Below are 22,474 nucleotides of genomic sequence, written 5' to 3'. Positions count from 1 at the left end.
CCAGGTCTGATCCACTGCACAAGGAGGAAGCAACCCATCCTAAGTGAGGCCCTCAATCCAGTGATCCCGTATTGCTCTTAGCACAGAAGGTTTCAGACAGAGGATATCCCCAGCCTTACTGGGAGATGCAGGGATTGCGCTTTCTTGTGTGCAGAGCAGATGTTTGGCCCCTGAGACGCTGCCTCCCCCTGCCTGGCACCTCGCTTGCCTCTGGGTGGGATGAAATGAAGCCTGGCTTCTCAGGAACTCTGAAAGATGAACTGAGTCATAAAAGATGTAGGAACTGGCCTCCGCTCTCACTCAGCACATCCCAAAACACAATGATGAACTTCTTTTAAGGCTAAAGTTTCCATAGGGGAAAACAAAACACCAAACAAAGACTGATGACAGCAAGTGTGTTAATGTGTGTGTGAGCGGGTGCACATAGGGTGAAGTCAAACCAGTACATCATTTAAAAAGATATCAAAGCGGTTTACAGTAATATAAATATAAAAGCATACAATACAACCTACAAACAGTTAAAAGCAGACATCAATTAACTATTGTGGAAGGATGTGTTTGTAATTCTCTGCATGGGTGTGGCAGAATAAAAAAAGTTTTCAGCAAGCATTTTAAAGTTAGCACAGAAAGCACCTACTGAATCTAGTGGCAGAGAGTTCCACAGGACTGGGCCAGTGACACTAAAGGCTCAGTTTTTTGATGTTGTCAAAGGAGCCTCACCAACTTGGGAAATGACCAAAGAAGCTTCTGCAGATGTCCTCAGTGACTGAGCTGGAGTATCAGTCTGCACTGTTGGGCTTCCCACTTGCAGCGCCCAGGGAAGAGCTAAACTGTGCCAGGGTTAGCAAGTTCACAAGTGTACACACAGAAACATATATCCAAATTAAATGCACTTCTTCAGTGCCTTGATTTAAATGGTTTTATTCGGAGTATGTCTTCATTTAGGGGCAGGAAAACTCTGGCCCTCTCGATGTTGTTGGAGCCCAGTGTCCATTCGCCTCTGCCAGCATGTCCACTGCTTAGGGACAAGAGGAGTTGGGGTCTGACAGCAGTGGGAGGGGAGCAGGTTGCCCCTCCCCGACTTAGTTGGCTATCACTCATATATTTTGTGGGGAGAACTGCCAGTCCCGTATTAGGAGCATCGCCCTCTTTCTTTCTCCTAAGAAAAATAAGATATGAATTGATTTGTTAATAAGACAATACTTATGCCTTCAGGAAATCACAGCAACTGACATTAAGGGCAGATCACAACTGTACATTTAATGCACACCCAACAAACAGTTAAGCAATATGATCCCCACCCCCAATAATCTTGAGAACTGTCTTTGGTTAAGGGTGCTGGGATATGTAGCTCTGAGAGGGAAACATGTGACTTTCTCCAAAGAATCCTGGGAACCACAGGTTCCCTCGGCAGCTTTGTGGGCTTTTTAGCACAAGGGCTGCAGAAACACCACCCTTGGCAAACTACAGTTCCCAGCATTCATTTTTGGGAGGGGGGCATGCACTAGAAGTGTGTGAAGCTGCAGAACATGCAGTGTTTGGAAATAAAGCAGGACGCTTGTCCCCCAAACCTTTTCAGCTTAGCGGTTGCGCAGAAAAGAAAGGAAAAGAGTGGCTGATGGTTGGAGTTTTGGAAGTTCCCAGGAAGGCAATGAAACGAAAGGAGGGTGAAAACCACGTTTGATGGTCTTAGCAAAGTCAGTGCAAAAGGATATGGGACGTGTGAGGCCCCCCATATTCCTTGTTACAGTAAAATCTGGGTGCGAGGCTGCTCTGCCACCCAGCTTGTCAAACTAAGTCCGCGGGTCCCTGCGGAGGAAAATGAGCTCAGCTGGAGACAGGAGCAAGCTGCAGAAGATCCAAGTTTATTGCGCAACAGGTTCAAGGCGAGATTGAACAGCGAGAAAGGGGTGACATGAACTTTTGAAACTTCCCTCCATGCCCCAGAATACAGTGCAAAACACATACCAGTTACATCATGAATACATTAAGAAGAGGTTGGGTTACACAGATTACATCATGAATACATTAAGAAGAGGTTGGGTTTCACAGGATTAACATATGGAGGAGGGATTTGGACAAGAAAATTGGCTTCCAGGTGGAAAAATCAAAATTGGAAACAGAACTGTTAGATCCCAAAACTAAGATATTATCAAGAATGTATAACTTGCTGTTGAAATGGAATACTCAGGATGAAACGGTGAAATCTGCCATGATTAAATGGGCACAAGATGTCGGACATAACATTATGTTGGCTGACTGGGAACAGTTGTGGACCACAGGTATGAAGTTTACGGCATGTAATGCCTTAAGAGAGAATATTATGAAAATGATTTACAGGTGGTACATGACACCAGTCAAGCTTGCAAAAATTTATCATTTGCCCGATAATAAGTGCTGGAAATGTAAAGAGAATGAAGGTACATTCTTTCACCTTTGGTGGACGTGCCCAAGGATTAAGGCTTTCTGGGAGATGATCTATAATGAAATGAAAAAGGTATTTAAATATACCTTCCTGAAGAAACCAGAGGCCTTTCTCCTGGGCATGGTCGGCCAATTGGTGCCCAAGAAGGATAGAACTTTCTTTATGTATGCAACAGCAGCAGCAAGAATACTCATCGCAAAGTATTGGAAGACACAAGATTTACCCACCCAGGAAGAATGGCAGATGAAGTTGATGGACTACATGGAACTGGCGGAAATGACTGGCAGAATCCGAGACCAGGGAGAAGAGTCGGTAGAAGAAGATTGGAAGAAATTTAAAGACTATCTACAGAAACACTGTAAAATTATGGAATGTTAGAAGGATGCTGGAATGAAGTTATGTGGTTTTAGCAACAATGTTACAAAGGGGTATGTAAAAATGGATTGTTAACAGGTGAAAATATAAAGTTATAATATATTGAGATAAAATATCAAGATACTGTAAAAGCAAAAGTGGTAAGGACTTGCTGAAACAACTATTGAACTAGAATACAAAAAAGGGAGGTGTGAGGAGGTCAGGGAAATAAGCAAATAAAGACAAGACATGGAAAGACTGATTTGCTTTTAATTGTTTTTATTTTTCTGTATTTTGTATTTTTTGTTTCTTTTTCCTTTTCTTCTTTTAATTTTTGTAACTTCTTTGAAACTTTAATAAATACTATTAAAAAAAACAACAACATATGGAGGAGGGAGGGGGGAATATGCAGAGCTGGAGATATGCGCAGATAAGCACATCCTGAGTACCAGTGATGAGAAGACAATGGTCCATGTACTGGCATTGTCTGGAGGAAAGGCTTGGCAGAGTGATTTTGACAGGATTAGGGTCTTGACACCTTGCTTGAGGGATTATGGAGGACAGGGGAGGTGTCATGGAGTCCTAGAGAAATTGAGCAAATTAGCACGTTAATTTTCTATGAATTTTATAGATTTTAGTCCCTTTTGACATTGACAATTGGAAATAAATGGATATATTGTAGCGAAGAAGGTGAAGAAGACATGCCCCCCTTCCGTATCATCCTTTTTGTGTTTGCAGAAGCGCGCTGCCCGCCCCCCGCCCCGCAAGAGTTGCTTGGCGACGGAGCCCCCGCGCGCCAGCAGCCCGACGCCCCCTCCGCAGCCACAAGGGGCAGCAGCGAGCGGAAAGGGCCAAGGCCTCCTGCCCACCAGGTGGCGGCAGGGAAGCCCCTCTCGGGGCCTGCCAGGACTTCCCCCCCTCCTCCACGACCTCCTGGCGGCGGGCGGCGCGTCATCGTCTGCGTCACCAGGAGGCGCCGGAAGTGCTGCGGGGAGCCTTGGAGACGGATTGAACTATCGCTATATCCGTCGAGACAAAGATCTCGGAATTAGAGGCGAGCACTGCGTGGGGGTCGCGCGGGGAAGGCGAGGGGGGCGGGGTTTGCTAGGCCGCGTTTCCATAGCAACATCCCTTTCGCCTCCCTCGGGGGCTCCCTCTGCAGAGCGAGGAAGGGGGTCTCTCTCCCCCCCCCCCCTGGGTGCGGCCGCCCTTGCGCTGCTGCCTCGGGCGCCTTGGGGCAAACTTTGGGCCATTGGGTGGGATGGGAAGCCGAGGGGAAAGGCCTCCCCTTCCGCCAGCTCGGGGAGAGGGCGACCTCGGCTGCTCTTTTTATATTTCTTTGGACTCTCCTTTTTTCCAACTCCAGGCGGCTTACAGATAAAATAGAAACAGCTGAAAATAAAGAGGGGTGGGTGGGAAGAGCCATTAAAAAGCAATTAAACAATAAAATTGAAGCTATCTATCTCTCTATCTGATATATGAGAACATACAGATCATTATACAGTAGTAAAAACATCACAGCACCAAACTTTTAGGACTTGGAAATCATGACCTAGTGAATTTATGGCAGAAGTGAAATTAGAACATGTAGCTTGTTTTCTTGCTCTCTACATTGTTTATTATTTTATTGCTTTCCTTGTAACTTGATCTTACGCACATTTATTTCTTCACTAGGAATGTTTCTACCTTGGTTTGACTACCCCTCTTTCCTTCCCCAGACCAATTCTGTGTGTCCTCAGTTTGTATGAAGAAATGACTACGCAAGTAAGTGTATCAGAGCCACAACTTTTAATTTTATGATTTAAATTTTATTACTTTATAACAGGGATATTCCTTTTTCTCCCCTAGTACAGTATTCTCTTCAAGCAAGAACAAGGTGAGGAAATAATCCTACTTTGTGCCTGATTAACAAAAGTTGGCAAATTGAATGTATGAGAAAGGTGTAGACTTGTTAACATAAGTTATGAATTCCATCTTAACTGTTCAAAGAAAGAAAGAATTTATGAAAGAAATGTTCTAGTTGTCGCGATTTCTGGTATGTTTGAAATATGAAGACACAAAATTAAGGATCAGAAAAGGGAAAAGTGTGAAAAATGAATCCAATTTGTATCCAGCTGTCATAATTTCTGATACCATAGGGATAGGGTACCTTTGGCCCATCACATGTTCTTGGGCTCCAATTCTCTTCAGTCCCAGTCAGCATGGTCACTGGTCAGGATGATGGGATTTGTAGTCTCTAGGTTGGAGAAGTTATGTACAGTCTTGAGAAGAGACAAACGGGGTGGTGGGAGAGACATCCTAACACTCTTCAAATGGCTTCCTAAATAAAAGCTGGCAAAGGCTTAAACTCTGATGTTCAAGAGGACATGATTAGATCTAATGGGCTTAAATTGCAGGAGAGTAGATTTTGGTTGTACCGTTCTTGAGAATGAGCAGTTTGACAATGGAACCAGTTTCCTAGAGCAATGATAGTGTGTCAGACCTAGTCACTTTGGATATCATCATCAACCTTTATTACAGTCCAGAGACTCAACAAATCGTTACAAGGCAATACAAAATTCATACAGCCTACCTCCAAGTTAAACAAGCATTTTGTTCAGAATATAGGAATCATTGGTTCTTGCAACCACCGATAAAAACTTTGCCACTGCTAATGTTCTAGTGTTTGTCCGGTCTTCCAATAGGAACCTGATATAGTAAGCCTCTGATTTTCCCAGGAAAGGTACCAGCAAGGGTAGTATCAGTTCAGCCCTGGCTTGCTCATATTTTGCACAGTGCAACAAAATACATTTTATGGAATTGATGACTTGAGCACACGAGCAAAGTCTGTCCTGGTAGGGAACTCCTCTCAACCTGCCATCCAACACTGCAGAAGGAAAGACGTTTAGTCTGGCTTTGGTGAAAAGCCTTCGATAATTTGGTACTATCAGGTTTTTAATGTAAGATGTTACCTTAAAGACACTTTGGATATGGAGCCAGATTTTCTGTTATTCCATCCACCCCTACCCCACCTCACTAGCTGAGTAAAACAAAGGAGAAATATATCTACTTCTAAAATTGTGTCCAGAGTGGACTAATGGATATTAGGGCAGAATTGATACTATCTGTGACACCTTGCTGTTATCCAGTAAAACTTAAGATAACCACAGCTGTTAAACTGCATTCCTTTTTGGAATCATCTTGCATTCATCTTTCAATCAGTTATTTTCTTTCCCAGCACATGACGACGCCATCTGGTCAGTGGCCTGGGGGAAGAATAGAAACGATGGCTCAGAAACAGTCATCTCAGGCTCTTTGGATGACATGGTGAAAGTCTGGAAATGGTGAGTTCCAAAAAAGAAAGAAAGAAAAAGAATTGGTTAAACTGAATTCTCGAGAAGCTAGGAGCATGATGTAAACATGTGCTGGTTTGTTTGGCATCATAGCTAGTTGCTGCTGATATAACTTCTGTGAACTTGTATAATCCTTATTCTTTTTGCTCTGATAAAATTTGGTTTCCTGTGTATACACGCTGTAGTTCAACACAAATTCAGATTTGATTTTTAAGCTGTGCTTTGATTTACCCAAGCAAGCCTTGCAAAAAAATTGTTTTCATTGTGCTGTTAGTAACTTGTGGTTTCGAAAGTGTTGACAGTGGGTTTCAGACAAGGGTGTTTCCTTCCTGGAAATGCCAGAGATTGAATGTGGGATCCTTGCCACTGAGCTAAGGCCTTTCCCATTGACTTTCTTGGGACTTCTATGTGCATAATTATTTCATCTCCTTTTCATGTGGAAGACTGAAATTTGGGGAGGGCAATGGATTGTGAAAACCAAAATTAATATGGAAATGGAAAAATATGCAGAACAGAATTTCAGAATGTGGTGATAGGTGTGCCATATGAAGAAACATGTATTGTTTTTAAATTTTACTTTCCTTTTATTTTGCAAAGGAACGGAGAGAAGCTGGATCTCAAGTGGACATTAGAAGGTCATCAGCTGGGTGTAGTTTCGGTGGATATTAGTCACACGGGTACCATTGCTGCATCAAGTTCTTTAGATGCTCACATTCGCATTTGGGATTTAGACACTGGCAAACAGATCAAGTCAATAGATGCTGGACCTGGTAAAGTTCAAAAGTTCTCTGACTACTAAGAATATACGGTTCAAGGGCTGCAAGTGTTCTAATGAGTAGTTAATATTTATTTTTAGTTTATTTAGTTTATTATTTATTTTATACTGTTTCTAGTATTTGTGTTATGAAATTTATATGAGAGTTATACATTGCTCTGAACCCTTTGAGAGGAAGGTAATTAATAGGTTATTGATTTATTGTTGATATTTAATTTAAAACATTAATTAAAGCTTTATGTATGTATTTGCTATTTTCATAAAAGAGGACCTTGTGGCGGATTACAAGGTTAACATATCATCATCAAACCTTTTGTTGGCATCACATACAAACATCCATAACATAACAGTACAGAGTTACCACTTCCCCCGTGGCACAAAACATTTACCAAAAAACAGGAGAGGCTGAGCAGACTATTGTCACACATCTAGGTCTCCAGGGAGATCAGTCGTCTGCAATGTGTTTCAACAACAGAATACCAGATAAACATATTTGGCCACTAACTTGGTGAGCTCCTGGTCATTCCCCAATAGTAGAAAGTGTATGACCACTGACTCTGGTTTCTATTTGGGGATGCAGAGTTGCTCTAGGAATTGCTGGTGGAGATCAGCATATAGTTTACATTTAAGAACCATATAAGTAAGAGTTTCCACCAGGTGGTCATCACATGGGCAGATTCTACCTCACACCGCCTTGCCCGAGAACGTTTCTCCAAAGGAGGTTTGATGGGTTTGAGTTGAACCTGGCCAGCGAAAATGCCCTTCTTTCGTGAGGGTTAAACAAAAATTTGAGATAGTTGTGGTTAGTTTCATGTGCCCAAGAAAGTAAAGAGGGGAGCATGTTTTTTTGAGCTGCTACTGTTAGATCTGGCTTTCATTGTTCCACAACCTAGCCTTGGCAGATGGTAGGGACATTGAACACAGAAGTTCCATTGACAGCCCAAGTTGCTGTACCTTTGTGTTAAACTGTTGTAGCCCTGGGGAAAGAAAGGGATCTAGCAACACTTCACTAAGGAGAGGATCTTTATCTGTTGTGAGGCAGATGTTTAACCAGCATCGAAGAAATCTTGTCCAGGCAACAGTCTCTACCTTGTGTTGACCTCCCTCTAGACACAAGGCTGCATAGGGTACACAGCGTGGGACAGCAAAAATCTTAAAAAGGAAAGCTGCCTGCACTTGTTCAACCATCTGGGTAAAGCCTAGCAGCCAGATTGGAATTCCATAGAGCAACTGAGCTATAATTTTGGTGTTGAAGACCTTAAGGGTCATATGTTCCATAAAAATCTAGTCACAACTAACTGCAATCATATGCATGCTGACTGTAGTTCATCACATTAAACTCTTCAGGACTGACTTCTGAATAACTTGACACAGGATCAGGCTGTGGATCCCATAGAAGTCAATGGGGAGTTAGTTAGTAATTTGTTCCATTAGGAAGTAGAGCTCTGCATGTTTGCTCAGATGGTTTGTTCATTGGGACAGTTCCAAGGTGACTGAGCTGGTGATGATTCAGTAAGGGGCCCCAGTTTTAACCTTGTCACTGTGATGAAGTTCACTAGCTGAATTTCAGGTAAGCCACTTCTTCTCAGCTTCTTTTTCTCCATCTTCAGAATGGAGGATAGTAATCCTGACTAGTGATGTGAGGTGAGAATATTCTCCGGAGAATATTATCGAGAATGAGAATACAGTGGTACCTCGGGTTACAGACGCTTCAGTTACAGACGCTTCAGGTTACAGACTCTGCTAACCCAGAAATATTACCTTGGGTTAAGAATTTTGCTTCAGGATGAGAACAGAAATCATGCTGCAGCGGCAGCGGGAGGCCCCATTAGCTAAAGTGGTCTTCAGGTTAAGAACGGACCTCTGGAATGAATTAAGTACTTAACCCAAGGTACCACTGTATTCTCTGCTAGAAAATTCTCTGGAGAATATTCTCCTCAAATTATAAATTTGAATGTAAGAACCAGTTTTACAACCCACATTTTAAAAATCTAATAAATAGTCAAGCCAGTGTAAGTAATGAAAAATGATTTTTTTGATCCAGTTACATTACTGGGGATTGTGTCATTCACCACTGGCAGTTCTGAAATGTGAGCATTTTTTATTTATTTTTTAGTTTTAAAAATGCTATTCATTTAATCTGATGTGCATTTTAATTCGTATGCATTTCAACTACATGTAATAGCCTTTTTTCTATTTTGGTGTGACCTTATTCTTAACAATTCTGTACCCTTGGCCATACAGTGTTATTTTTTTTTTACAGAAAGTAGCATTAATGCTTTATACACTTAAAAGTACCTAGGCTTATACAATTATGTGTAACAGCATGTGAGGTGGCTTTGATTTAAACAGTTGGTGTTTCTATATTTTTATTTAGTGCCAGTAACTGGTTTTTGCAGTGCCATTCAATGGTACAAGGTGCCATTTACCAGGGTTTGACATACTGAAATATATTATCATTTTTATATGTGTGCATATAGTTTTGTTTATCAAGCTGTGTTTTAGTCACCAAAACAGTTATTAAGTGTTAGAGCTATTAGAAGCACAAGATAGCCTATTACTGAATTTACTTGTATCAAACCTTAACATGCCAATTAGATTTTTTGACTAGTCCTGTAACATATACAATACGTGTTCTAATGGAAGAATAAAATATGATTTAACTACTGAGTTTCGTTATACCAAACCTTAACATGACCATTACTGGTGCCATCACCTTAGAATGGTTTAACTTTAATTATAATGAATATTCTATTTTAAATGAAAATTCTCTAATATTCTCATTAATCAAGAATATTCTCGAGAATATTCTCCAAAAGATTATTCTCAAGAATTTAGCATCACTAATCCTGATTCACCTTATTGGATTGTTTGTAAGGATTACAAGCTCCACCTGGTACGCAGGCTGAGACCCTACCTGCCTGTGGACTGTCTTGCCAGAGTGGTGCATGCTCTAGTTATCTCCCGCTTGGACTACTACAAATGTGCTCTACGTGGGGCTACCTTTGAAGGTGACTCGGAAACTGCAATTAATCCATAATGCAGATAGACTGCAGCTAGACTGGTGACTGCGAGTGACCAACAAGACCACATAACACTGGTCCTGAAAGACCTACATTGGTTCCCAGTCGTTTCCGAGCAGAATTCAAAGCGTTGGTGCTGACCTTTAAAGCTCTAAATGGCCTTGGTCCTGTATCCCTGTCTCCTTCTGCCCGAACACTGAGGTCCAGCTCCCAGGGCCTTCTGGTGGTTCCTGCCTTGCAAGAAGTGAGGTTATAGGAAACCACGCAGAGGGCCTTCTCGGTAGTGGCGCCGGCCCTGTGGAACGCCCTCCTGTCAGATGTCAAGAAAGTGAGCAACTACAGTGGTACCTCTAGTTGCGTGCACCTCTGGATACGAATCCTAGGGTTACGCACGTGGCAAACCCAGAAGTATTTTCCCAGGTTTCGCCATGTGCACCTGCACAGAGCAGGCACCTCCGGTTGTGAAAACCTCAGGATCCAACTGGAGCTCCTGAATGCATCCTGTCCGCAACTGGAGGTACCACTGTATCTTACTTTTAAAAGGCATCTGTATCTTACTTTTAAAAGGCACCTGTTTAAGGAAGTTTTTAATGTTTAATGCTGTATTGTATTTTTAATATTCAGTTGGGAGCTGCCCAGAGTGACTGGAGAAACCCAGCCAGATGGGCAGGGTATAAATAATAATATTATTTATATTATTATATAAATAATAATAAGTTGTTGTTGTTAAATAATTAATATAAATAATTTTGAATGATTCAAACCATTACAAAGATATCATCTTCAACATCATCACCAGGATATTGAGCACAATAGCATGTGAACGATGATAATAGCTCGCAATGGGATGCACCTTCTAATATCTGCTTTCATGCACAGCTAGTCATACATCAACATTGCTGTGCACTTCAATCAGTGTTGGATATTTAATCTGGAGTTTAGAGCACTAACGTTTCCCTCCTTCTCCTCTCACAGTGGATGCCTGGTCACTCGCTTTTTCACCTGACTCCCAGTATGTTGCAACAGGAAGCCACATAGGGAAAGTGAACATTTTTGGTGTCGAGACTGGAAAAAAAGAATATTCCTTGGATACAAGAGGCAAATTCATCCTGAGTATTGCATATGTAAGAATCCTGTCTGTTAATTGGCCTTTGGTGCAATCTCTTTTACTGTCTCCACCACTTACTAATTTGTCCTGAATGCCCTGTGTTTTGCTAGCATTTAAAAAGTGGTGCCAAGGGAGAGATGACCAGGCCCCAGACCTCTGCTGTGCTAGGTCATTAATGGTTTCAAAATGCTGATCAATAAGTGCTGCTTAAGAAGATTTTCAAATCCAGCCCCTCTTACTCCGTTTTCTTCTTCACAAGGCTGTGCGTGCAAATCTAAACCGCATAAAATGCTATGCTTTCACACTATATGGGGCCCACAGTAGGAAAATTGTATGGGTGCCCAGAGTCATTAAAACACAGGCCCAGATAAATTGAATGTGACAAGAATATAACTGTGTACTTGTCAACAATCAGTGTTTGTTTTTTCATGGGATTTATAGGTGTGTCCCCACTAGCTGATCCTAGAATATGTTCTGGTGGGGAGCCTTTGTCTTGCCAGCCAGTCGTTGCCCACCAAAGGCTCTAAGCTGGCCAAGGCTGTTTCCCCCAATTCCTGATTCAAGGGCTTTGCATGGAACCCCAACTGAAACAGAAGTGGGGGGGGGGACCTTCCTTTTAACAGCACTTTGTACATTATGTCATTTTGATGACATGTGATTGGCGTATGGGCAGCCCAGTGAGGCTGATCTTGATAAGGATCTGGCCCATACCGCCAGCCTTGTGATATAGCCTGAAATCAGCAGTTGGCACATTTTATGCCCCGGACCAATTGGTGCACTTGATTAGGGATTAGGGATCCACCTCTGGGTTTTCTTGCAGGAAAATCAGAGCCTTGTTGAAGTGAGACTGATACCCTCTGGTGGAATGTAGACCAGTACTGCAAAGCATCTAGTGCTCTGCAGACTTGCCTAAGCTGCCAAACTAGCCCCAAGCAGGATGATTTGTAAGAGACCTGCAATGTCAAGCTGCAGCTTGAAGCCTTTCCCATCACTGGATCTGCTTGATATACCCACAGGCATATTTAATCTTTGTGCAGAGAGGGCTGCCTTTCTCATCTTTGTCCCAGAAAGAAATTGGCTGATGTTGGCGAGGCTTAGGTATAGCTGACTTTTTCTGGGTTCCACAACCTCTGGTCTGAATCCCTGTTGCTGGGGAGAGTGCTGCTGCTCTCAGGCTTCCCATAGGCACCTGATGGGCCACTGTCAGAAAAAGATGCTGGACTTGATTAGACTGGCCTGATGCAACTGTGCTCTTTTGACGTAATGTTCTTATAACGTGACCACAGTATTCAAGGCATTGGTGACTTCAAGGTTGGATTACTGCAAAGAACTCGGGGCGGGGGGTCCTTGCCATTGGTTTGAATACTGCAGTTGTTGAGAGCAGCATATTATAGCTCAAGATTTGCACTGGGTGCCAGTTTGTTACTCAGACAAGTTCAAGGTTTACTCTTATTACATAAAGCTGTTGAGAACTTCAGACCAGTTTACATGAAAGATCACCTTACCCCTTACATGCGTACTTGACCACTTTGATCTGTGGAACTTGCACTTTCACAAAATGCCACATAATGTTCATTCCTCATCTGTTTGGACTCATCCAGTCTATGCTTTGGAGCAACCTTCCTAACGTTAACACAGGCAGGCATCTTTTCTATGCTGTTCTAGATGCTTTCAAAAAACTTTTAATTTCAACTTAGTGGTGGTTGTTTTGATTAGGTGGTCTGTAAATTTCTCTGAATAGAATATGTTTTCCCTTTATGCCTGCTTGCACTTGGGGATGGAGGAAGATAGCATTTTTTTTTAAAAAAATTGCAAATTCTCTGTTATTTGCAGAGCCCGGATGGAAAATATCTTGCCAGTGGAGCTATAGATGGAATTATCAATATCTTTGATATTGCGACGGGAAAACTTCTTCACACGTTGGAAGGTAAGGCTTGGAATGCTTGCAGCAGATTGCTCTCGATCTCTGGGAAGTGGTCTGAAGCCTCCAAATATAGAGGCTGTGCTTTGCTTTCTTCCCTCGTTTTCAGGTCCCCAGCAGAGCTTCTTCTGCCCATGCTTCCAGAAACAGTTCAGGAAAGGAGCTGGTCAAACAGGGTTGCAGGGGTGGGGGCAGTACAAGATGTGATATATTCAGGCCTTCATGGATGAAAGTGGGATTCTTATATATTTCAGGGCACGCTATGCCAATCCGTTCCTTGACATTCTCCCCAGACTCCCAATTACTTGTCACAGCTTCAGATGATGGCTACATCAAGATTTATGACGTGTAAGTGCTAATCCTTCTCTGTCCAGAGCATGGCAATGTCTCTCAAAACTGATTCAGTGGTAATGTAATGGTAAAATCTTACCTTTTGGAGATAAAAAAGTCAATTTTCCCTTGACTCTTGTACACCTTTCTACCTCCTTGTATCTCCTCTTAACTGCTCCTCAGTTTCCCAAACCAACAGGAAGTTTCCAAACTTGCCAGGATGTATGTTGATAGCATGTCCTTCAGAGGTTGTTGGATTCCAATTCCTGTGTCAGCGCCAGCCTGCAAGGCCAATGGTCAGGGCTGGTGGGAGTTGTAATCCAACAACATCTGGAAGGCACCAGGACGAGGAAGGCTGTCTGAATCACTTACGTCAGTGACAAACTTTGGCTTGCATAGAAAAGAGCAAACAGCCCCAGAAGACAACCCTAATCTAGTGTTACCAGTTTCTTACAGTGGCCAACAGAGTTAGAAACTGAGATATACAAACTAGACATCACATTAAGCCTAGGTTATGGTCAACAATGGAAAGTCTAGCCACACACACCCCCAAGATTACAAAGATGAAAATGAATTGTGTATATCATCAAGCAGAATCAAATTTAGCAGTGGTGATTCCCCACCTTTTTGCTGCTGTTTTGATTCCTTCCAGGTGTCTTTTGTGGCCTTTTGAACAATGGAAGCAATTAACCATTCTAAAAAGAAAGCATCAAAAATAAAATGAGCACCCCAGACCATACCTTTGTGCTTTGGGCAAATAAATCCAGAGTAATTACCACTTCCTGATTCTGTTCTAACCAACACCACCACTTATTACAGCCTATGCAACTGATGGCAGAGAGGCCCAATACATGCACGTGCATGTGCATGTGCATGCATTGCTTGCTAGCTTTTTAATCCAGTTGAGACAAACAATTATAAGTGAGCAGAACATCATCAGAAAAACTACCAAATAAAACAAGTATCAATAGAATCGATATGGAAGCAGGCCATTCTTCAATGGCAAGGAAATCTGCATGCTTCCCATGGCTTCCTCCACTACAGAAAAACTGTGTTAAATTTTCACCTACAAAGCTGGCCAGGCCAAATTTAGGGTGCAGAAAAGTCAAAGAAAGAAAGAAAGAAAAACGAAATAGGCCACATCACCATGATAGGGTAGGTTTGGTGGCCTAGATTTGAAAGAAAATGGGAAGGATCTTACAAGAGTTGGGGAGATGAGGGGGGGAAAGGGGCCATTGCATTTTTAGATAAAGGAGGAAGGAAGGAGGAGAGCAGAATGGAGCCTGCAGAGAGAGGATTCAAACACAGAACACTGTCCCTTTAGAAGGGGTCTGGGTGGTCAGGAGGGAAGAAATGGGGGAAATATCCAGACAATGAAAAGGAGAATGATCCGGTGGGGCGGGGGGAGGAAGAGGTCACGAGAAAGCTGGGATTCCTCCCCAAAGGCAGAAACGGTGGGGTGGTGAGTGGGCAAGATAAACTGCAGGAGGCAGTAGAGTGAACATGGTATACTTTAAAACATACACAACCCCTAGCTGGCCAGGCAGCACTGGCCCTGGAGAAGACGTTACCTTCATATGTTCACTCCAGCCTTAACAGTCACACACGGCTTCAGCCATTCAAGCACAGGCAACCCATGCATGTTTTACTTTGGAGGAAGCCCCATGGAGTTCTGTTGCAAGTAGAAGACAAACACCAGATCAGGGATGGAAACAACCCTTTTCTCCAAATGGCACACACATGCATACCTCTTCTCCCTCCCTCCCTCCCTCCCTCCCTCCCTCCCTCCCTCCCTCTGCCGTCGGGGAGATCTCAACCTCCGTCCCTCCTCCCACAGTGGTGGCTCCTTCCCTCCCAGAACTCAGACAGGCTCTCTGAAGTGCAGATTTAATCCTGAATAAAAGCCTCCCCTATGGCACCCTCCCCCCCTTGCTTGTTCTTTCTCAGCCTCCTGTGTCTGGTGGAGAAACACACTCAAATGCAGCTGAGCAGCAGACACACACCAGCAGCAGGCAGCCGCCTTCTCTCTAGAGAGCCAGTGTGGTAGTGGTTAAGAGCAGTAGTCTCGTAATCTGGTGAACCGGGTTCGCGTCTCCGCTCCTCCACCTGCAGCTGCTGGGTGACCTTGAGCCAGTCACACTTCTATGAAGTCTCTCAGCCCCACTCACCTCACAGAGTGTTTGTTGTGGGGGAGGAAGGGAAAGGGGAATGTCAGCCGCTTTGAGACTCCTTCGGGTAGTGATAAAGCGGGATATCAAATGCAAACTCCTTCTCTTCTTCTTCTTTCTTTTTTTTTTTTTTAAATAATATTTATTAAGGTTTTCCAAATTAAAACAAATTAAATCCAATTTATAAACTTTTTCCAATAACCAGGACTTCCCCTCCCCACCCCCTCTTGCATTCCAAATCTTCCAAATAAACAATTAAATTCAACAAATTCTTATCCCCAAATTACACTCATCATCAATAACCCAAATTTTTTTTTCCAAATTCCCATCCCCTAAGATCGATCTACTCCCTTCCACGAGGTCCCCCTTTTCAGATATAATGCAGATAAATATAAAATAAAGACAGAAAAAATATAATTTTACAGCTTTTGGGTTCCAAATTTCCCTCCCCCCCTTCCCTGTTGCGTTCCCCATATCCCTCCATTTCTAATATCTTTCTGGGGTTCCCACATTTCACTCCCATCCCTCTGATTCTTTGCCAGTCATTTTTAATTTCGAGTGTCCGATCATAGAAGGAGCCTGTCTCCAAAAGGGGCCCATTTCTTCTATCCAGATTTTTGTATCCAGGAGTAAAAACTCCAATTTTATTTCCATGAGCTTGTCAAATCTGGATATCCCAAATGTTCCCACTTCCAGTTCGTTCTTGTTTCTTTGTTTATTTCCCTGTTCTCCCGCAGAAATGTTCTTTTTCCAAAAACTTCTAGATTCTCTGCAGAGGCTTGTTATTCAGGAACCAAACGTTGCGTCATGTCCCTTTCATTTTTCCAACAGATAAATCCATTGTTTCTTGTGGTGTGTAGACCTCCGTAGACAAAATAATGTTCCATTTCTGCAGTTTCCCAGGAGATTAAAAACTCTGTTCAACTATTCGAGTTTCCTGTCGAAAACACATGCAATAACCCTCGGCTCCTCTAGATGGACCACAGCAACTGAGCTCCCTTCCAGATCACATCCACCAGTCCAAATAGCTTGTTGATTCTTATTTGAAACAATTTATGTCCAATTTATCACAAATGTAACCGGCAAAGTCCTCGTAACAAAGTCTCCAATTTATTCTTCCGTTTTGACAGCTCTTTGACAGCTGTCAAAACCTCCGTTGCTCTTCTCCAGACATTTTCACGAATCGCTCCAGGGATTCCGGGGGGGGGGGGATGTTACTTTTTAATACAAATTCCACCTCTCTCCTCCAGCTCACTCTTATATTTTCCCCTCACGAAGTTGCAAATTCATCAAGGTAAGGTTACTCTCGATCTTAGTTGTCAAGTCCTTTGTTTTGGCTCTTCTACAATTAAGGGGGGGCTGACTTCCTTTTTCCACCTCCCCCGTTCGCTCCAAATTTTAAAAATTTATCCCTCTTTTTAGTCCATAGTCCAATTACTCACGGGTTCTTCTTTTAGGTCCGAATTCTTAATAGAAGAAGCTAGCGCTCTCCACCGAATGGCATGCGGCTTCGCTCGGCAGGGGAAGCGGAGGACTCAAAGCACCACCCCTCCTCTTGGCGCCCGTTCTTTAGCCTTTAAAAAGGCTCTTTCGCGGGCCGGGGAGGGGCGCAAAGGTGCCAGCCGAGTCACCATGTCCATGGGCCCCGTGCCCATGGTTTTTGAGGGTCCCCGCGTCGCCGGCGCGGTAGGACCCAACCCCTGCCGAGCCGGCTCCCTCCGGAGCACGGAGGGAGCCCGCCATTCGGCGATGGCGCCAACCCGGAAGTCCTCTTCTTCTTCTTTCTCATGTCTTTCTAATGTAGGGTGGCATTAGCATTCACGTGTGCAAGTAGATCCAAGCGGCAGCCAGCAACAGGCAACAGCCTCTTAGAAGCGCCAGCAATTTAAATTAGTTGCAATACACGGCAACAAGACATAAGAAATTCCTCACAATCAGCCCATTCTCTGTTACAGGAGGTGCCTGGTGCCCAGTTAGTTTCAAACACTGGTGGCCACCCAGATGCCTTTGGGTATCCTGCAAGAGCGGCCTTCTATGTCTGAATGTGGAAGTTCTATTTGGCTGACATGTCTAATAGCTACAAAAAACCTCTTTTTCCTTGGATTTGTTTTGTCCCCATCTGGCCATCAGCCCCCAGGAAGCTGCCTTTATACCAGGTGGTATTGGTTCATCAAGCCCATTTTCCCCCTGGACCACCATAAAAATATTTACCTTCATCCATTTGGCTTCTGCAAAGAAGCATCTTTTGGTGTTGTTTGCCCTTTTCCTTTGGAAGACGAAGGTTGTAATTAATGTGACTGATAAAGGCAGCCTTCCCCAGCCTCTTGCCCTCCAGTGGCTGTTGAACCCCAACTCCCATAAGCCCCGGGCTGCATGGCAACTAGTTAGGGATGATGGGGGTTGGAGCCAGACATCTGGAGGGCACCAGGTTGGGGAAGGTTGAATTATATCCTGCTAAGTGATGATGTTGGTTGTGTTTCCATGAAGTGTGAACCCTTTCACATGGCAGTAAATATGGGATGCAGTCTAGTACATACATTTTATTCTTTCGGAATGCTAATCTCTTGGACCTTGAATGAAGAATGTGGTAAAACGGACCCATCACTCCCAGGTAGCTGAGAATTGCAAGGAAGATTCATGAGAAGCAACCGTTTTGTCATACTTGTCCACAATTGCTCCAACTTTTCATTGAGAATCCTCTGATAAACATCTGAAGAAACTCAGAAGTTCCTTGGAATATTATTTTGAAGAGCCTATTGTTAGGGTGTATTTCTAAACTGGAGCCTGTTTTTGAATTCTGCAGGCAGCATGCGAACCTGGCAGGCACCCTGAGTGGCCACGCATCTTGGGTGCTAAATGTAGCGTTTTGTCCTGACGACACCCATTTCGTTTCTAGGTATGTAGAATGTTGACATGGCCTGATTTGGTTGGGTTATGCGTTACATGTTCATCTTGTACTTTCTTCATGGAACTCTAGAAAGGAGTATGTCACTGGTGGGTTCATTGTTGAGCAGCACTTAGCCTAATTTCGTGTGGGTAGCAAGGAGAGGGGGAAAATGGAGGGGAAAGGAGGTGGTGCAGAGAGACAGAGAAGTGGTGACCCACACTGGGCTTTGACCTTTCCACGCCTGTTGCTTGTATGTGGCCCCCAGCAGAGGGAATGGTTGCCTGCTGCAGGCCTATGCTGGGTTTACTCTCTTCTGCCTCCCCCCAAGCCATTCTTTTTAAATCACTAATTTTATAAGGGGCAAGACTACAGACACATAACACATGAGAGGAATCCCCAGAATTACAACAGAGGTAAGTAGAGCACCCTTGTAAAGCAGGCTAGGCTGAGATAGACTCTGGTCCCTCGTCATCTGGTGAACTTCAAGGCTCAGTGTGGATTTGAACTTGCCCCCTGAACCTATGACATTGCAGCATCACCATTCATTTATGTGGATGGGATGTGGAGAGGAAGGCCTGTTTATAAATGGAGCTTCATAGAGTAAAAGTCACATAGTTGTAAAACTGAGTGCATGATTTTCTTAATTGGGCAGAACTAAGAATTAGCAGCCTTATTTTCAAAAGGTGCCAAGTAAGTAGCATTGTATTCAACTAACTTATACTCAGATAGACTCCTTAAAAATTATGGACCTAAGTCATGGCCAGTTAATTACAATCATAGGTCTACTATTGAGTAAAAGTTAGTTGAATACAACCTATGCAACTGCTTCCCCTATTTTTAAGATGAGTTTTGCACAAATGAATATACTGTATTTGGGTGGGGGGGTTGCCCAGAGTTGTTCAGCTTTTTTGAGGTGGGGGTTGCCAACAATTGCTCCCCCGCCTGACCAACACTCCCAATTGCCAGCAGCCACCAATCACCCACCCAATCGCCACTGACAAACTCCTACTTGCACCTGCAACCAATTGCCCATTCCCCCCTCTGCCCTCTCTGTGTTTAAGAGGACTCACTAAAAAAACATCATCTTCTACACGGAAAAATATGTGTTGACATTTAAAGAAGTCTGATTAAGAGTGTATTGGGATAAATGACAAAGAATTCCTAAGGGAAAATTCTCAAATGGGGTCTGCTGCCCAGAGAAACGTGTAGGAGTCATTCCATTTCTTTACCTTGCTGATCTTGCTCTACTGAGTGTGGGTTTGCTCTATTCTGCTGCAATGTACTTTATCAGTCTACTTTCCTGCTCGTTTCAGTGTGTGGCTTTCCCCATAAACAGCAAGGTGTTAGCAGCATACCTAAACTCTTGCCCTTGTTCTCCTGGGTTTGTTTGTGTGAGTGGAAGAGAACTGTTGGTGTCATCTTCAAGCATGGCAAAATGAGGGGCATCTATTGCAGGGGTATGAGCCGTGCAGAATTTTTCTGACAGCTGCATTGAGCCACACTTGTCTTGTGGGGTTGTGCAGGACAAAGGAATTGCCTTACGCTGACTCACACCATTGATCTATCTTAGCTTAGGGTTCCCTACACTGACTGGCAGCCCTTTCTGCAAGTGCTGGGAACTGAAGTCAGATGCCGCACCACTGAGCAAGGTTCTGTATTAGACACAGTTGCAAGCTGTGGGCTCACTTTCTTGCATGATGTTTGGTAACTGGATAGCTGCCGGTCATCAAGTGTACAGCGAGTGGAATGTGTGAACTGCATTTTGCTGTGGTGAAGGAACATGGATGCTTGAACTTTCAGCTGCCTTGTTGGATCAGGCCAGTGAGTTCTGCAAGTTTGGTCTCGGTTGGAAACTAAATGCACTGCAGTCTTTAATCTTGTATTGCTAAGGTCAGTTAGTTACTCTTTACTCATCTGCTTAGTTTTTGTGGTGCTGTAGTGTGTAAACCACTGAGCCTTGGGCTTGCCGATCGGAAGGTCGGCACTTCAAAGCCCCACAACAGGGTGAGCTCCCGTTGCTCGGTCCCTGCTCCTGCCAACCTAGCAGTTCGAAAGCACATCAAAGTGCAAGTAGGTAAATAGGTACTGCTCTGGTGGGAAGGTAAACAGCATTTCTGTGCACTGCTGTGGTTTCACCAGAAGTGACTTAGTCATGCTGGCCACATGACCCGGAAAAACTGTCTGCGGACAAATGTCGGCTCCCTCGGCCAGTAAAGCGAAATGAGTGCCACAACCCCAGAGTCATTCGCAACTGGACTTAACTGTCAGGGGTCCTTTATCTTTATGTAGCATGGCAGCTTCTGCTTTGTGCTGTCTTGCACAACACATGGACTGAACATTATGCATGGCAAATAAACACTTTGGGAAACAAACAATTCTGATGCCAGTCTTCAGATTTTCTGCAGAGTCCCTGCTCCAAGCATCTTCTTTAGCATGCTACACTCTTAAAAGAGGACCTTTTCTGCGTCCGCTCAAGGGACACGTCTGGTGCCAACACTGGCACCTTTTTCAATACCAGGGGAAGACCTTTTTGCCCAGACAATTCAGATGGTGGTTTTGTTTTTGCTTGCTCTGTTCTGCTTTTCTTTGGGGTTGGAGGTGTCAGTCACTTTTGTACACCAGGCCTGGAACTTTTCAATGAAATATCCTAAATAAACGTGACAAAATAGTGAGTACCGTGGCTTCAGGATAGATGAAGTGAGAGATGTGACTTGCAATTTTTTAATTCCCCAAAGAGGGAAGGGCGAGCTCAGGGTTGGAGGCTCACACCAGTGGACTGCACAAATGGTGATTCCAGGAAGCAGAGGCCATTTCCTATTTCTGGTGGGTTGGTATTAACAGGGAACAAAATTGTTGATCATTGTTCTTTTCCAGTTCATCAGACAAAACTGTGAAAGTGTGGGATGTACCTTCCAAGACCTGTGCTCATACCTTCTTTGATCATCAAGATCAGGTATATAGAACTTTGTGGCTGTCGGTTGTGGCAGCCTAGGGAACTTTCCTTACATTAAAACCTATAGTCCAGGCTGCATAGAACTAGTCTTGAGACGTTCCAAAATTTGAAGGGTTACTTCCTGCTATATTTGTGGTTTTCTTACAAAAGTAGTATATAAATTTTGTTCCATAAAATAAATGTGAAGTGTGTCCAATTAATTGTCTATTAGTGCTGTCTACTGAGTTCTCTTAAGACTTGAAACGGAAGATTTCCACCCCCCCACCCCCAAATAAAACTGGCATTTTAATTCAAGATGCTTGAACCACTCAGCTTGCCTCTGTGCAAAGTGCTGGTAACAGGGGTGTGAGAGACTGAAAGTACAATCCCATTGGCCTGCCTTTTTAGCAGAATGAGTGTGCTTTTGCTGGCAGAGGGGCCATAGCTTGGTGGCAGTATATGCCTGGCATGCAAAGAATGCAGGTCCAATGCTTGGCATCTCCACATCAAGGAGCAAGCAATGGGTAAGCTGTGCCTCAGGCTATGAGTTGCTGCTACTCAATATGAGGCAGCTTCTTGTGTTTCAGTTTTACGATTGTCACTGTTTGACTCCTATCAGCCATAGTCAGGCACAGTGGAGTTGCAGCCCAACACCTGAGGGCCCATTGGGTTGGTTTTCTCTTATGCAGTGGGCAGTACACAGCATCTATAAATTACCTTTAAAGAAAAGGACTTGTGATCATTATAATTTTTTTAATGTCTGTTATAAGCTATTGCCTAACTCTATGCAATCAATCTTAACAGATTTTTTGGTTTGTTCACAGGTCTGGGGAGTGCAATACAACGGAAATGGTTCTAAAATTGTATCAGTTGGTGATGATCAAGAAATCCATATTTATGACTGTCCAATTTAAATGTACCTAAATCAATTTGGGTTCCTTTTGAAAGCTGTGGAACTTTCAAAAGGTGTCAAGAAAACCTTTAGATTTTGACAAATGCAAATAATCAATATATATCTAAGTTTGTATGAATTTTGCTATTTATGTTTATAAATGTATTTGTTACTTTAAATTACTTAATTTGCCAACTGGGCTACTGGAGTATCATTTCCCCTATTAGACATTTTTCTGTTTTGGGGTTGGCAGTGCTTGTCATGGACGGCACAGGTGTGACTACAAACAAGAATAAAGGCTGTGCATGTGCTCAGGGGAGCCCTGCA

The 22,474-nt window shown here is 43.4% G+C and overlaps 1 protein-coding gene across 3 annotated transcripts; it reads left to right on the top strand.

The window, feature by feature from the left end:
* The first annotated feature begins 4,167 nt into the window (after nt 1-4,167).
* Nucleotides 4,168-22,342, top strand: SKIC8 (SKI8 subunit of superkiller complex). Of its 3 annotated transcripts, none has more exons than XM_081887817.1 (10): nt 4,168-4,543; nt 4,628-4,719; nt 5,997-6,102; nt 6,709-6,881; nt 10,885-11,033; nt 12,851-12,944; nt 13,193-13,286; nt 18,240-18,332; nt 21,198-21,276; nt 22,080-22,342. In XM_081887817.1, exons 2-10 carry the CDS (start codon nt 4,707-4,709, stop codon nt 22,167-22,169), a joined length of 891 nt encoding a protein of 296 aa, XP_081743943.1. In that variant the 5' UTR covers nt 4,168-4,543; nt 4,628-4,706; the 3' UTR covers nt 22,170-22,342. The 3 variants fall into 3 exon arrangements, with proteins under 3 accessions (XP_081743943.1, XP_081743944.1, XP_081743942.1); XM_081887818.1 differs by having other exon boundaries at nt 4,171-4,543; nt 4,633-4,655; XM_081887816.1 differs by having other exon boundaries at nt 4,171-4,543; nt 4,628-4,655.
* Nucleotides 22,343-22,474: the final 132 nt, after the last annotated feature.

Source organism: Podarcis melisellensis (assembly GCF_964234715.1).
Source record: "Podarcis melisellensis genome assembly, chromosome: 14".
Lineage (NCBI taxonomy): Eukaryota > Metazoa > Chordata > Lepidosauria > Squamata > Lacertidae > Podarcis > Podarcis melisellensis.
This window is presented reverse-complemented; position numbering and strand designations above follow the sequence as displayed.

Bases quoted from the DNA above. Each gene is read 5' to 3' on its own strand.
- SKIC8 (XM_081887816.1), top strand. The intron at 6,882-10,884 runs GTAAAGTTCAAA...CTCCTCTCACAG, and splicing joins GTCAATAGATGCTGGACCTG to TGGATGCCTGGTCACTCGCT. The intron at 12,945-13,192 runs GTAAGGCTTGGA...TATATATTTCAG, and splicing joins ACTTCTTCACACGTTGGAAG to GGCACGCTATGCCAATCCGT.